Source organism: Mobula hypostoma, chromosome 5 (assembly GCF_963921235.1).
Source record: "Mobula hypostoma chromosome 5, sMobHyp1.1, whole genome shotgun sequence".
In the NCBI taxonomy this organism is placed as follows: Eukaryota; Metazoa; Chordata; class Chondrichthyes; order Myliobatiformes; family Myliobatidae; genus Mobula; species Mobula hypostoma.
The window spans coordinates 151,193,074-151,210,186 of record NC_086101.1 but is presented as its reverse complement, the minus strand read 5'-3'; the positions used below and the strand labels follow the sequence as shown (position 1 = coordinate 151,210,186).

Below are 17,113 nucleotides of genomic sequence, written 5' to 3'. Positions count from 1 at the left end.
GGAGGTCCTAAATGTGCAACAGAAACAATGGAAGTTATTTGCCTCAGTGCTTATCAAGGAGAGAGACTTGGCAAATGTGAGGTCAGGGTAGAACAAATTAATATGCCAAAGCATGTTCTGGTTATGAAAGGGGGAGTGTTGGAGCTTCTGAAAAACATTAGAATAGACAAGTCCCCAGGGCCAGACTAGATATACCTCAGGTTACTACAGAAACTGAGGGAAGAGACTGAAGGTGTGTTGATGATGATCTCTGTGCGCCCCCCCCCCCCCCCATTGCCACAGTAGTTACCTGAGGACTGGAGGATGGCCAATGTTGTTCAAGAAAGGTGGCAGGGACAATCCTGGGAATTATGGACCTTGAGTCTTACATCAGCATGAGCAAACTATTGGAGTGGATTCTTTAGGATAGGTATATGAGCATCTGGAGAAGGGGTAGTCTTATCAGAAATAGTCAGCATAGCTTTGTGAGGGGCAGGTCCTGATTTACAAGCCTAAATGAATTCTTTGAGAAGGGGCTCAGCCCGAAACATCAAATGTTTATTCATTTCCACAGATACTGCCTGACCTGCTGAGTTTCTCCAGCATTTTGTGTGTTGCTCTGGATTTCCAGCATCTGCAGAATCTCTTGTGTTTATGAAGATAAAGGAAGTGGATGTATATATGGATTTTAGTAAGGTGTTTGACAAGTAGGCTCATTCAGTAAGTCAGGAGACATGGGATCCAGGGACACTTGGCTGTGTGGATTCAGAACTGGCTTGCCCACAGAAGGCAAAGGGTGCTATTTGTGTATTTTGCCTGGAGGTCGGTGACCTGTGGTGTTCCACAGAGATTTATTCTGGAAACCCTGCTCTGTGTGGCCTTTATAAATGACTTGGATGAGGAAGTGCAAGGATGGACTAGTAAATTTGCAGATCACACAAAGGATCAAAGTGTTATGAATAGTGCAAAAAGTTGGCGAAGGATACAGACAGGATCCAGAGTTGGGCAGAGAAGTGGCAGATGAAGTTCAATCTGGAAAAGCATAAAAGTGATTCACACTTGAAAATCAAACTTGAAGGCAGAGTACAGGGTTAATGGCAGCATTCTGAGCAGTGAGGAGGATTTTTAGGGTCCCCATCCATAGATCCCTTAAAAGTTGTCCCACAGATAGACTGGGTGGTTAAGACGACATGTGGTGTACTGGCCTTCATTAGTAAGGGTACTGAGTTCAAGAGGCTCGAAGTAAAGTTGCAGTTCTATAAAACTCTGGTTAGACCGCACTTGATAGTATTGTGTTCACATCTGATCACTTCATTATAGTAAGGGTGTGGACTCTTCAGAGAGGGTGCAAAGGAGACTTACCAGAATGCTGACATGATTAGAGAACAATGCTTATGAGGAAAGGTTCAGTGAACTAGGGCTTCACTCTCTGGTGTGACAGAAGATGAAAGGTGTCTTGATAGATGCGTAAAGACTACGAGAGGCCTCAATAGAATGGACAGCCAGCATCTTTTCTCCCCAGAGTGACAGTGGCCAGTGCCAGAGGACATTCATTTAAGGTGAATGACAGAAAGTTTAGATAGCAGAGATACATTTTTTGTTAACATATACACAAAGAGTAGTAGGTGCCTGGAATGCACTGGCCAGGGTGGCAGCACAGGCTGATACAATAGGGGCATTTAAAGACTCTCAGATCAGGGCGTGGTTGTAAGGAAAATGGAAGGTTATGGGCTGTGTAGGAGGGAAGGGTTAGGTTGATCGTGGAGTAGGTTATCTAGGCTGCTACAACAATTTGGGCTGAAGGGTCTGTAGGTACTCCACTGTTCCATGCTCGAAAACTTTTTAAGCCAAGCAAGGTAGAAAAACTTCTTTTATCACTTATAGTGTTATAAATTTAATGCAATGTTTACTGTTTTTATACAGTGAGAATTTTTAAACTAATATATTAGCCACATTACCGCTTTTAAAATGTTATTTATTTGCTTGTTGAGATAAAGCACGGAGTAGGGCCTTCCAGCCCTTCGAGTCGTGCTGCCTAACAACTCCCAAATGAACCCTAGCCTAGTCACAGGACAAGTTACAATGACTAATTAACCTGCCAACTGGTACAGTTTTGGACTGTGGAAGGAAACTGGAGCACCCAGAAGAAAGCCAGCGGTCACGGGGAGAACATACAAACTCCTTACAGGCAGCAATGGGAATTGAACCTGGGTCACTGGTACTGTAAGCCGTTGTGCTAACCGCTAGACCACCATACCATGCCACTCCATTATTAATTCTACTTAGTCCTGTTTTAATCCATGCCATTTAGCCCAAACACATTATGCATCTCCAACTGTGGGATAAAGACAAAGGGACCATACTGAATGCTGGCTTCAGCAATTTTAACTTCTTAATCATTGAGATTTTAATGACTCAGGTGGGTCAAGAAAGAGGAGTTTTCAAAATTAAGAGGGTACTGAACCACTCAAATGCCATTTGAGTGGGGGGGGATGTAGCAGATGGAAATAAAGGGAAATTGGAGAGGAGGGGAGACAGGAAACAAAGCAATGACAGCAAAACAAAAAGTCAAACAACAAGTTTTCATTCATTGTAATATAGACCTGCTGTACCAATAATGCTTGATGCATCTCTCATATTCTCTCTGCTCCTTCCAACCCCCACCAGCCAATCCCAATTCTTTTGAAACCAGTGATTCACTCCCTTTTAATGCCTCCTACATCTAGTTCTTTATTCATGACCTCAAATAGTTGCAAGCATCCTTACTCATTCAAATTTCTTCCAAAATCACGTGTTCCAAAAGGGATCCCTTGATAATTTTGTTTTTTCTAAGCTTCCTCTGAAAATTAAAGAGGATTTGAAAATACTGACAAGTACTTGTCACACGCCTGATATTGTGCATCACTGACAAGCATAGTCATACCTGGTAACACCAACCATTCTCCCGGGCATCAGCCTCACAAGGTTTTCTTTCACAGCAAAGAAAGCTGCGTGAGGGCCACCGTAGGAAAGCGGCACGCCAAATCTCTGTGAGCTGCCGAGGACAATGTCTACCGCAAATTCTCCTGGTGGTCTCAGTACGCACAGTGCCAAGAGGTCAGTAGCACAACACGCCAAGGCCTAAAAAAAATTTTATTTGATATAAATATCTAATTTTTTCAAACAACCATACACTTACCAAAAAGAAAGTGGGGAGGAAACTCAACCTGATTCAGTTTCAAATTCCAAATATAACTGGTACATCCATTCTCTGAGAGTTTCAAATGTTACCAGACCAAATGCAGACCGGTAGCTTAGTGACAACATTTTTGAATGTGTGGCTAAGCTCTGGGCACTTTTTCTACTGCTTCCAAACAAAATGCATCTCCATGTGAAAAATTACTTACATACCACTTTGCTCAAGAAATGGCTGTACATCAGCTGGCTGTTGAGGGGTGACCCTGCCTTGCAATGCATTGCAAACCCTTAGCAAACCAGAAACTAAACAGCGATAGTGCCGATGCCACAGTATGAAACTTGTGACCTCTATTAGAATTTTAGAAAGGGCAGAGAAATTGTGATCATTATATTTTGTATATTAGCAGTCCACAATATTCAAATGATCCTCTAAATACATATTTCTCAGTCCCAAATTCTGGAAGTACACAAAACCCTGGTGATAGATAACCACCAGCTGTGGGTGTCATTCAGTTTTTGAATAGTTACAGGTGACCAGTTTTATCTGTAGCATTTGCCATAGGTCCGTTTTAATTTCAAGTTTACAGTGTTCGTTTACTACTTCTGGTGAAAATGTTAGCAACTTTTGCCATTTATCATGCCCTAAAGGATTGAAACACATTGCAGAAAGAAGAACTAATTTTAGCTGAATGTAAGATTTATTATTAATATGTTGGTAAATGCTTTTCTGATTTGATCTCCTTGTAATTAGGTTTGAAATGTGCTGGCCCCAGGGACTTCTCCAACTTAATGTTTCTCAAACGTTCCAGCACATCCTCTTTCTTAACATCAACATGTTCTAGCATATCAGCCTGTTTTACACTGTAATCACAAACATCAAGGTCCCTCTCACTGGTGAATACTGAAGCATAATATTCATTAAGGACCTTCCCCACCCCCATCTCCAACAACTCCAGGCAAATGTTTTCTCCACATTCCCCATCCTTACTGTTCCTGTCTCTAAAGATCTTCTCCAGTAATTTGTCCACCACTGAAGTAAGCCTCACTGGTCTATAAAATGCTGGGATATCTCTACACCCTTTCTTGAACATTTGCCACACTCCAGACATATGGTACGACTCTTGCAGCCAGTTAGGGTGTAAAGGTAATCACAAAAGACACAGCAATCTCTTCCTTCGCTTCCTGTAATAACCTGGAGTACATCCTGTCTGGTCTGGGTGGGAGGGGGGGGCACTCACTAGTGAATACTGAAGCAAAGTATCCAATAAGGGCCCCCCCTGTTTTCTCTGACACCAGGCATGTTTCACCTACTATCTCTCATCACTCTGGCCAACCTCCTATTCTTTACGCATGTGTAGAATGACTTGGGGTTTTCCTTAATTCTACTCACCAAAGCCTTCTTACACCCCTTCTTGCTCTCCTAAGTCCATTCCTCAACTTCTTCCCAGCAAGCTTGCAACTCTTTAGCACCCCATCTTATCCTCATTTCCTAAATCTTAAGTAAGCTCCTTTCTTCCTCTTGACAAGATCTTCCACCTCTCTTTCACCCTACTATCCTTTCTCTGCCTTAGTGGGACAAACCTATCCAGAGTGTTCCCTAGCCAACCTCCACATTTCTATTGTGCACTTCCCCAAGTACATCTGTCCCAATTTGTGCTCCTAAGTTCCTGCCGAAAAGCATCATGTACCCCCCTCCCACAATTAATAACTTTCTCATAATGTCTGCTCCTCTCCCTTCCCAAGGTAAGGGAGTTTTGGCTCTCCCATTGAGAGATCTGACACCTGTCCTGGTTCACTGCCTGTCTCTTTCTGTGTGTGTGTGTGTGTGTGTGTGTGTGTGTGTGTGTGTGCACCAGATCCAGAATGGCCTCTCCTCCAGTCAGCCTGTCTACATATTGAATCAGGAATCCATCCTGAACTCACCTAACAAATCCCACCTCATTTAACCCTTTTGCACTGAGGAAGTGCCAATCGATATTAGGGAAGTTGAACTGTGGCAGCTGCAGCAAAAGAAGAAATAGGGAAGGGGGGGGAGCACAAGGATGAGTGAGGCAGTGAGTGAGAGCGCAAGGGAGACCGCGAGGCAGGCAGGCACACACACACACGCGCACACACACACGCACTCTCACACAGGCAGACACACACACACACACGCACACACAGAAAGGGAAAAGGGGGAAGAGAGGGAGAAAGAGAGAAACAGACAGGAGAGAGAGAGAAAAACATGAGAAACAGACAGACAGAAGGAGAGAGATAGACAACAGAGATGACAGAGACAGACAAAAGATATTTACTTTCCTCACTTGGAGTCCCAGTTCTCACACACCCAGCCCATTCCATAGAATGACATGTTGAAATATTGTTTCTAGGTGACACATGAATGTTCTAATTACAGGTACAAGTATTAGTAGTAAACAAATCATTAAACTATCACAAGTCTGAAACAGAAACAGAAAGGGTTCTGAACACTCAGCAGGCCAGGCAGAAACTGAGGACAGAAAAACGGGTAATATTTGAGAGTATACATCTTTTTCATCAGAGGTGGCCTATTCTATCATTCAATATAATCATGAATAATTGTTTATCTCAAACCAACCCCATATCCCTTAATATATGAACACTTAGTGACCTCGGGAGATCGCCTCAGATTCTCTAGCCTGCTAAATTGGTTAACATTCCAAAAGGTAGACCTTCTAATCCCAGCACTTACCAGGTGCCTACAGTCACCAATCCCCAACACAATTCAAGCTTCTATTACTCACCCCATTTTGGTGTGCAAGGTCAACAAGTTCAGAGAAGTCTTCGACTCCTCCCTCCGTGTCTGGGTACTGAAACAGTACTCCACTGATATCCTTTCTGCTGAAATCCATTTCATGGGGCAATTTCAATTCTGTCGTTACTCCTATGTAACTGGAAACAGATTCCTTGTCAAGAAGCGCATCAGAACACAATATACACAGCATAATACCTTGCCGCCCTCAGTTTTTAGTTCCAGCTTCACTTATAAAGCAATTGCTAAACCTAAGCGTTGCTAGGACTTGCAAAATCCTGTAGAACATGTGGAAGGTACATAACACACAACTGTTACACCATGGTAGCACAGTGGTTAATGTGACCCTGTTATAGCTCGGAGTGTCAGAGTTCAACTCCAGCGTCCTCTGTAAGGAGTTTATACATCCTCCCCATGGGCTGTGTGGGTTCCTCCCACTGTACAAAGGCATTCAAGCTAGTAGGTTACTATTGTGTAATGTAATTAGGCTCGGGTGAAGTTGGGGGTTGCTGGGCAACATGGCTCGAAGGGCTGGAAGGGCCTATTCTGGGCCGCATCTCTGCCAACCACTGTACACACTAATCCTACATTTTTTATTCCCCCTAAAAGTCTCCAGCAATTATGAGTGAAAGTTGACAGAGTCGCAAAGAGCAGGGGAGACACACATGATTGAATGAAGTACAGAATTTATTGCAAGAAGACAGTGAACGAACCCGATGGAGTCATAGTTTAGATACTGAAGTTGCAGTCTCCAGATTTCTAAATATTAACCTAAAAGTTAATTTCGCCTAACTCCAATGTTTTAAAGAAGCGTCTCAGACCCGACCCGCTTTATCAATGAATGCTAGAGGTCATATTTGCTGATGATGGCATGATGATCAATTCCGGTTGAGTTTTCTCCAACACTGAAACAGTCTACCGCTTCATTCAGCAAAATGTGGATAATATTCAGGGATGAATGACAAATAAAGGGGGTGGCAAGGTAGAGTAGCGGTTAGTGTAACAGAATTATGGCGCCAACGACCCAGGTTCAATTCCGCTGCTGTCTGTTAGGAGCTTGTACGTTCTCCCCATGACCACATGGGTTTCAACTGGGTGCTCAACTGTCCTCCCACATTCCCAAGACACACAGCAGACTAGGTTACTTGGCCCCATGGGTGTAACTGGGTGGTGCGGGCTGATTGTCCTGGAAGAGCCTGCTACTGTGCTGCATCTCTAAATAAAAACGAAAATAAACCTCAAAATAATATTCCTGTCATACCTGGGCAATAATCATCTCTGAAGTCTAATCACTTCCTCGTAACATTTCATTGTGTTACAACTGATTTATCTGCCATCAAATTCTTGGGAAGAAGGTATGAAAAACGGTGAATGCTGATTCTAACAGCAGATCAGGGTTGGGCATCCTGCAATCAATGACTCACTCCGGGCATCTGAGGGCTTTGCACCATCATCAAGCTACAAACCAAATTCAATACTAGGTACAATGGTGAACAGAACATTCCTCTTTGACTGGGTGGGTGTTCAACCAGCATAATCAAAGACCCCACCAACCTTGGACACTCTCTCTTCTCCCCCCTCCCATCGGGCATAAGATACAAAAGACTGAAAGCACACGCTCCCAGGCTCAAAGAAAATTCTATTAGACTCTTGTTTGTTTGATAAGGATGATCTCTTCATTTCAAATTCTACCCCTCGCACCTTATTGTCTGTGCACTTACTTTCTCTGCAAATACAACAAGGTAGTCTGTGTTCTGCTATCATCTTTCCCTCAAGATACCGATGCGATGAAATGATCGGTATGGATGCCATCCAAAACAAACCTTTTCATTCCACTTCAGTACATCTGACAATAATAAACAAATTGACCAATTTAAACATTGCCCCTCACACTACCAATGGGATATCCACCTCCATTTAGCCCCATCTACAAAGGACATTCCAGCAGCTAGGTATGGCTTCTTCAACAACACCATACATACCCTTGTGCTTGACCTCAAAGGTTCTCAAGCTTGATAAATAAGTAATTTGTTTATTATTGTCACATATACCAAGATATCGTGAAAAACTTTTGTCTGCCTGCCATCCAGACAGATTATTCTGAAAGAATATCAAGGTAATGCACAAGAAAACAAACAAAATGGTGTTCCAGTTACATAGAGAGTGTAGTGCACGCGGACAAATTAAAATGCAAGAGCTGTGAAGAGGTAGATTGAGAGATCAAAAATAAACCTTAAAATAATATTGGAGAGGAGATCTTTTCAAGTGTGGATAGAAGCTGTCCTTAATTCTGGTGGTAGGTGCTCTCAAGCATTTGTATATTTTGCCTGCAGGGGAGCGTGGGCCAAATAATGTAAACAATCTCTCTCCACATCACAATGCATTACAACAGGAGAGGCATTTTCCCATTCCTTCATTGTACTGTGGTAATAACATTGACAGTGGGCACACCCAATATCACATCTCCTCAATAGAATGGTAAGATTGTGTAGGCCCTACACAATGTAGACACATATAGAATAATAAATTTGAAAACAAGCTGTTATCTTCAATCAACACACGTCAAAGTTGCTGGTGAACGCAGCAGGCCAGGCAGCATCTCTAGGAAGAGGCACAGTTGATGTTTCAGGCCGAGACCCTTCGTCAGGACTAACTGAAGGAAGAGCTAGTAAGAGATTTGAAAGTGGGAGGGGGAGGGGGAGATCGAAAATGATAGGAGAAGACAGGAGGGGGAGGGATGGAGCCAAGAGCTGGACAGGTGATTGGCAAAGGGGATATGAGAGGATCATGGGACAGGAGGTCCGGGAAGAAAGACGGGGGGCGGGGAACACAGAGGATGGGCAAGGGGTATAGTCAGAGGGTCAGAGCAAGGAAAAAGGAGAGTGAGAGAAAGAATGTGTGTATAAAAATAAATAACGGATGCGGTACGAGGGGGAGGTGGGGCATTAGCGGAAGTTAGAGAAGTCAATGTTCATGCCATCAGGTTGGAGGCTACCCAGACGGAATATAAGGTGTTGTTCCTCCAACCTGAGTGTGGCTTCATCTTTACAGTAGAGGAGGCCGTGGATAGACATGTCAGAATGGGAATGGGATGTGGAATTAAAATGTGTGGCCACTGGGAGATCCTGCTTTCTCCGGTGGACAGAGCGTAGGTGTTCAGCAAAGCGGTCTCCCAGTCTGTGTCGGGTCTCGCCAATATATAGAAGATCACATTGCGAGCACCGGACGCAGTATATCACCCCAGCCGACTCACAGGTGAAGTGTTGCCTCACCTGGAAGGACTGTCTGGGGCCCTGAATGGTAGTAAGGGTATGTGTAGCACTTGTTCCGCTTACAAGGATAAGTGCCAGGAGGGAGATCAGTGGGGAGGGATGGGGGGGGATGAATGGACAAGGGAGTTGTGTAGGGAGCGATCCCTGCAGAAAGCGGGGAGGGAAAGATGTGCTTAGTGGTGGGATCCCGTTGGAGGTGGCGGAAGTTACGGAGAATAATATGTTGGACCCGGAAGCTGGTGGGGTGGTAGGTGAGGACAAGGGGAACCCTATTTCTAGTGGGGTGGCGGGAGGATGGAGTGAGAGCAGATGTACGTGAAATGGGGGAGATGTGTTTGAGAGCAGAGTTGATAGTGGAGGAAGGGAAGCCCTTTTCTTTAAAAAAGGGCATCTCCCTCGTCCTAGAATGAAAAGCCTCATCCTGAGAGCAGATGTGGTGGAGACGGAGGAATTGCGAGAAGGGGATGGCATTTTTGCAAGAGACAGGGTGAGAAGAGGAATAGTCCAGATAGCTGTGAGAGACAGAGACAGAAAGATCTAGAAAGGGGCACATCAGTGGATAAGCTCTGTCCGCCAGGGAAAGCAGGATCTCCCAGTGGCCACACATTTTAACTCCACATCCCATTCCCATTCTGACATGTCTATCCACGGCCTCCTCTACTGTAAAGATGAAGCCACACTCAGGGTGGAGGAACAACACATTATATTCTGTCTGGGTAGCCTCCAACCTGATGGCATGAACATCGACTTCTCAAACTTCCACTAATGCCCCACCTCCCCCTCGTACCCCATCTGTTACTTATTTTTACACACACATTCTTTCTCTCACTCTCCTTTTTCTCCCTCTGTCCCTCTGACTATACCCCTTGCCCATCCTCTGGGTTTCCCCCCCACCTTGTCTTTCTTCCCGGACCTCCTGTCCCATGATCCTCTCATATCCCCTTTGCCAGTCACCTGTCCAGCTCTCGGCTCCATCCCTCCCCCTCCTGTCTTCTCCTATCATTTTCGATCTCCCCCTCCCCCTCCAGCTTTCAAATCTCTTACTAGCTCTTCCTTCAGTTAGTCCTGACGAAGGGTCTCGGCCTGAAACGTCGACTGTGCCTCTTCCTAGAGATGCTGCCTGGCCTGCTGCGTTCACCAGCAACTTTGATGTGTGTTGCTTGAATTTCCAGCATCTGCAGAATTCCTGTTGTTTGTGTTATCTTCAATCAACGACTTTAATTGGCCTCTGGAACTCAATCAAGTAGTAAGTACATTCATTTCGAGAGAACTGGAATACAAAAGCAAGGATGCAATGCTGAGGCTATATAAGATATTAATCAGATCGCACATAAAGTATTATGAGTACAGTGCCTATAAAAAGTATTCACCCCACCCCCAGAAATTTTCATGTTTTATTGTTTTACAACATTGAATCACAGTGGATTTAATTTGGCTCTTTTGGCAGTGATCAACAGAAAAAGGCTTGCGTGTCAAAGTCAAAACAGATCTCTACAAAGTGATCTAAAAGACATTCTACAGCGTGACTTCAGAGAACTCAGAAGAAGGCTGAAAAGCAGGACTTCCAGGGTGGTCATCTCCGGTTTGCTTCCAGTTCCCCGTGCTGAGATGGTCAAGAACAGGGAGGTAATGGATCTGAATGTGTGGCTAAGGAACTGGTGCAGGAAGCAAGGATTTACATTCTTGGACCACTGGGGTATGTTTCGGGGTAAGGATGAATTGCACCTTAATAAGCGGGGCACCAGCATTTTCGCAGGCAGGTTTGCCTCTGCAACACGGGTGTGTTTAAACTAAGTAGTGAGGGGGAGGGGACGAACTGGAAACATAAGGATGGAGATAAAGGGAAAGTGAGAATAAGAAAAGTTAAGAATGACAGCAGAATCAACAGAGCAGAAAGCTCAAGAAGGGATCGTACAATACGGCCAAGTGAAATAGGAATTGATATGGGAGGTGAGGGGAGTAATGAATTAAAAGTATTGTATATGAATGCACGGAGTATAAGAAATAAAGTGGATGGGCTTGAGGCACAGTTGGAAATTGGTAAGTGTGATGTTGTGGGAATAACAGAGACATGGCTGCAAGTGGACAGGGCCTGGGAAATGAATATTCAAGGTATACGTCCTATCGAAAGGACAGACTGATGGGCAGAGGGGGTGGGGTGGCTCTGTTGGTGAGGAATGATATTCAGTCCCTTGCGAGTGGGGACACAGAATCAGGAGTCGTAGAGTCAGTAAGAATAGAACTGAGAAATTCTAAGGGTAGAAAAACCCTAATGGGAGTTATCTACAGGCCCCCAAACAGTAGTCTGGAGGTAGGGTGTAAGTTGAATCAAGAGTTAAAATTGGCATGTCGCAAAGGTAATGCTACAGTTGTTATGGGGGACTTCAACATGCAGGTAGACTGGAGGCATCAAGTTGGTACTGGACCCCAAGAAAGGGAGTTTGTGGAGTCCCTCCGAGATGGATTCTTAGAACAGCTTGTACTGGAGCCTACCAGAGAGAACGCAATTCTATATTTAGTGTTGTGCAATGAACCGGATTTGATCAGGGACCTCAAGGTAAAGGAGCCATTAGGAGGTAGTGACCATAATATGATAAGTTTTAATCTACAATTTGAGAGGGAGAAGGGAAACTCGGAAGTGTCAGTATTACAGTTGAACAAAGGGAACTATGGTGCTATGAGGAAGGAGCTGGCCAAAGTTCAATGGAACAATACCTTAGCAGGGATGACAGTGGAACAGCAATGGCAAGTGTTTCTGGGAATAATGCGGAAGGTGCAGGATCAGCTTGTTCGAAAGAGGAAGAAAGATTCTAAGGGGAGTAGGGGAGGCCGTGGCTGACAAGGGAAGTAATGGACAGTATAAAAATAAAAGAGAAGGAGTATAACATAACAAAGACGAGTGGGAAGCCGGAGGATTGGGAAACTTTTAAAGAGCAACAGAAGTTAACTAAAAAGGCAACACGCGGAGAAAAAATGAGGTACGAAGGTAAACTAGCCAAGAATATAAAGGAGGATAGAAAAAGCTTCTTTAGGTATGTGAAAAGGAAAAAAATAGTTAAGACCAAAATTGGGCCCTTGAAGACAGAAGCGGGTGAATTTATTATGGGGAACAAGGAAATGGCAGACGAGTTGAACAAGTACTTTGGATCTGTCTTCACTAGGGAAGACACAAACAATCTCCCAGATGTAATAGTGGCCAAAGGACATAGGGTAATGGATGAATTGAAGGAAATTTATATTAGGCAGGAACAGGTGTTGGAAAGGCTGTTGGGTCTGAAGGCTGATAAGTCCCCGGGACCTGATGGTCTGCATCCCAGGGTACTTAAGGAGGTGGCTTTAGAAATCGTGGACGCATTGGTAATCATTTTCCAATTTTCTATAGATTGAAGATCAGTTCCTGTGGAATGGAGGGTGGCTAATGTTGTCCCTCTCTTCAAGAAGGGAGGAAGAGAGAAAACAGGGAATTATAGACCGGTTAGCCTGACATTGGTGGTGGGAAAGATGCTGGAGTCAATTATAAAAGATGAAATTACGACACATCTGGATAGTAGTAACAGGATCGGTCCGAGTCAGCATGGATTTACGAAGGGGAAATCATGCTTGACTAATCTTCTGGAATTTTTTGAGGATGTAACTATGAAAATGGAGAAGGGAAAGCCAGTGGATGTAGTGTACCTGGACTTTCAGAAAGCCTTTGATAAAGTCCCAAATAGGAGATTAGTGGGCAAAATTAGGGCACATGGTATTGGGGGCAGAGTACTGACATGGATTGAATATTGGCTGGCTGACAGAAAACAAAGAGTAGTGATTAACGGGTCCCTTTCGAAATGTCAGGCGGTGACCAGTGGGGTACCGCAGGGTTCAGTGCTGGGACCGCAGCTGTTTACAATATATATTAATGATTTAGATGAGGGAATTAAAAGTAACATTAGCAGATTTGCTGATGACACAAAGCTGGGTGGCAGTGTGAAATGTGAGGAGGATGTTATGAGAAAGCAGGGTGACTTGGACAGGCTGGGTGAGTGGGCAGATGCATGGCAGATGCAGTTTAATGTGGATAAATGTGAGGTTATCCACTTTGGTGGTAAGAACAGGAAGGCAGATTATTATCTAGATGGAGTCAAGTTAGGAAAAGGGGAAGCACAACAGATCTAGGTGTTCTTGTACATCAGTCACTGAAAGCAAGCATGCAAGTACAGCAGGCTGTGAAGAAAGCTAATAGCATGCTGGCCTTCATAACAAGGGGAATTGAGTATAAGAGCAAAGAGGTCCTTCTGCAGCTGTACAGGGTCCTGGTGAGACCACACCTGGAGTACTGTGTGCAGTTTTGGTCTCTAAATTTGAGGAAGGACATTCTTGCTATTGAGGGAGTGCAGCGTAGGTTCACAAGGTTAATTCCCGGGATGGCGGGACTGTCATATGTCGAACGATTAGAGCGACTGGGCTTGTATACCCTGGAATTTAGAAGGCTGAGAGGGGATCTTATTGAAACATATAAGATTATTAAGGGATTGGACTTGCTGGAGGCAGGAAGCATGTTCCCGCTGATGGGTGAGTCCAGAACCAGAGGCCACAGTTTAAGAATGAGGGGTAGGCCATTTAGAACGGAGTTGAGGAAAAACTTTTTCACCTAGAGAGTGGTGGATATATGGAATGCTCTGCCCCAGAAGGCTGTGGAGGCCAAGTCTCTGGATGCTTTCAAGAAAGAGATGGATAGAGCTCTTAAAGATAGTGGAATCAAACGTTATGGGGATAAGGCAGGAACTGGATACTGATTGTAGATGATCAGCCATGATCACAGTGAATGGCGGTGCTGGCTCGAAGGACCAAATGGCCTACTCCTGCACCTATTGTCTATTAGTTACAAACATAAAACACAAGATAATTGACTGCAAAAATATTCACTCCCTCCTCCCTTTAATGTGACACACCAAATCATTGCTGGTGCAGCCAAATGGTTTCAGAAGTCACATAATTAATTAAATAGAGATCTGTTTTGGGAGACCTGTGCAGTCAAGGTATTTGAATTGATTGTAGTAAAAATATACCTGTATCTGTAACTGCTGGTGAGTCCGTATCCTGGCGAAAACTAAACCACAAGGACAAAAGAACACTAAGCAACTTCGTGAAAAGGTTATAAAAGTTACTTAATGAATTCTTTACTTCAGTATTCACTGTGGAAAAGGATCTTGGTTAGTGTAGTCATGACTTGCAGCAGACTGAAAAGCTTGAGCATGTAGATATTAAGAAAGAGGGTGTGCTGGAGCTTTTGGAAAGCATCAAGTTGGATAAGTTGCCAGGACCGGATGAGATGTACCCCAAGCTACTGTGGGAGGCGAGGGAGGAGATTGCTGAGCCTCTGGCCATGATCTTTGCATCATCAATGGGGATGGGAGAGGTTCCAGAGGACTGGAGGGTTACGGATGTTGTTCCTTTATTCGAGAAAGGGAGTAGAGATAGCCCTGGAAATTATAAACCAGTGAGTCTCAGTGGTTGTTAAGTTAATGGAGAAGATCCTGAGAGGCAGGACTTATGAGCATTTGGAGAGGTTTAATATGATTAGGCATAGTCAGCATGGCTTTGTCAAGGGCAGGTCGTGCCTTATGAGCCTGACTGAATTTTTTGAGAATATGACTAAACACATTGATGAAGGAAGAGCAGTAGATGTAGTGTATATGGATTTCAGCAAAGCATTTGATAAGGTACTCCATGCAAGGCTTATTGAGAAAGTAAGGAGGCATGGGATCCAAGGGCACACTGCTTTGTGGATCCAGAACTGGCTGGCCCACAGAAGGCAAAGAGAGGTTGTAGACGGGTCATATTCTGCATGGAGGTCGGTTACCAGTGGTGTGCCTCAGGGATCTGTTCTGGGACCCTTATTCTTTGTGATTTTTATAAGTGACCTGGATGAGGAAGTGGAGGGATGGGTTGGTAAGTTTGCTGATGAGACAAAGGTTGGGGGTGTTGTGGATAGTGTGGAGGGCTGTCAAAGGTTACAGCGGGACATTGATAGGATGCAAAACTGGGCTGAGAACTGGCAGATGGAGTTCAACCCACATATAAGTGTGAAGTGGTTCATTTTGGTAGGTCAAATATGATGGCAGAATATAAGACTCTTGGTAGTATGGAGGATCAGAGGGCTCTTGGGGTCCAAGTCCATAGGACGCTCAAAGCAGCTGTGCAGGTTGACTCTGTGGTTAAGAAGGCGTACGGTGTATTGGGCTTCATCAATCGTGGAATTGAATTTAGGAGCCGAGAGGTAATGTTGCAGCTATATAGGACCCTGGTTAGACACCACGTGGAGTATTGTGCTCAGTTCTGGTCGCCTCACTACAGGAAGGATGTGGAAGCCATAGAAAGGGTGCAGAGGAGATTTACAAGGATGTTGCCTGGATTGGGGAGCATGCCTTATGAGAATAGGTTGAGTGAACTCGGCCTTTTCTCCTTGGAGCGATGGAGGATGAGAGGTGACCTGATAGAGGTGTATAAGATGATAAGAGGCATTGATCGTGTGGATAGTCAGAGGCTTTTTCCCAAGGCTGAAATGGTTGCGGGAGAGACTGCACATACAACCACTGTTGCCTGAGTGCTTCATCGGTTGCAAGTTTACGGGAGAGCGGCAAAGAGAAAGCCACTGTTGAAAAAAAAAACAACAGGAATCCTGCAGATGCTGGAAATTCAAGCAACACACATCAAAGTTGCTGGTGAATGCAGCAGGCCAAGCAGCATCTGTAGGAAGAGGTGCAGTCGACGTTTCAGGCCGAGACCCTTCGTCAGGACTAACTGAAGGAAGAGTGAGTAAGGGATTTGAAAGTTGGAGGGGGAGGGGGAGATCCAAAATGATAGGAGAAGACAGGAGGGGGAGGGATAGAGCCAAGAGCTGGACAGGTGATAGGCAAAAGGGGATACGAGAGGATCATGGGACAGGAGGTCCAGGAAGAAATCAAATCTCGGCTACAGTTTGCCATACAGTTTGGAAGGCTCTGAAGTCAGCTGGAAGAAGGTTCTATAATCTGATTAAACCAAAATTGAGCTCTTTGGCCACCAGACTACACGCTATGGTTGGCGTAACCACATATCATCAAAAACACACCATCCCTACCGTGAAGCATGGTGGCGGCTGCATCGTACTGTGGGGATGCTTCACTGCAGCAGGCTCTGGAAGGCTTGAGAAGGTAGAGAGTAAAATGAATGCAGCAAAATACAGGGAAATCCTGGAGGAAAACCTGATGCAGTCTGCAAGAGATTCGTGACTCAGGAGATTTCCAGCTAGATAATGACCTCCAAGCATAAAGACAAAGATACACAGGAATGGCTTAAAAGCAACATAGTTAATGCCCTGGAGTGGTTAAGTCGGAGTCCAGACCTCAACCCAATTGAGAATGTGTGGTTGGACTTGAAAAGTTCTGTTCACTCACGATCCCCATACAATCTGACTGAGCCTGAGCAGTTTTGTAAAGAAGAATGGGGGAAAATTGCTGTGTCCAGATGTGCAAAGCTGATGGAGACCTATCCACACAGACTCAAGGCTGTAATTGCTGCCAAAGGTGCATCTACTAAATATTGACTTGAAGGGGGTGAATACTTATGCAATCAATTATGCTGTTTTATATTTCTAATTAATTTAGATCACTTTGTAAATATCTGTTTTCACTTTGACACAAAGGTCTTTTTCTGTTGATCAGTGTCAAAAAAGCCAAATTAATCCACTGATTCAATGTTGTAAAACAATATAAACATGAAAACTTCCAAGCAGGGCGAATGCCCCGTAGCTAAGAAAAGAATTGCTGGCACTGGAGAGATCCCAGAGGAGGTTCACAAGAATGATCCCAGGAATGAAAGGTTTGACGTATGAGAAGCCTTTGATGGCTCAATGCCTGTTCTCTCTGGAGCTAGAAGAATGAGGAGGGTCTCC

General features: G+C 44.5%; 1 protein-coding gene across 1 annotated transcript in view; it reads right to left on the bottom strand.

The window, feature by feature from the left end:
- The window catches only part of gldc (glycine dehydrogenase (decarboxylating)), a 205,793-nt gene that overhangs the window by 75,866 nt on the left and 112,814 nt on the right, over positions 1-17,113 (bottom strand). The window contains exons 6-7 of the mRNA XM_063049181.1: positions 5,919-6,066; positions 2,903-3,099 (exon numbers count right to left, since the gene is read on the bottom strand). Coding sequence (XP_062905251.1) covers positions 2,903-3,099; positions 5,919-6,066 — 345 coding nt within the window. The remainder of the gene's footprint in view (positions 1-2,902; positions 3,100-5,918; positions 6,067-17,113) is intronic.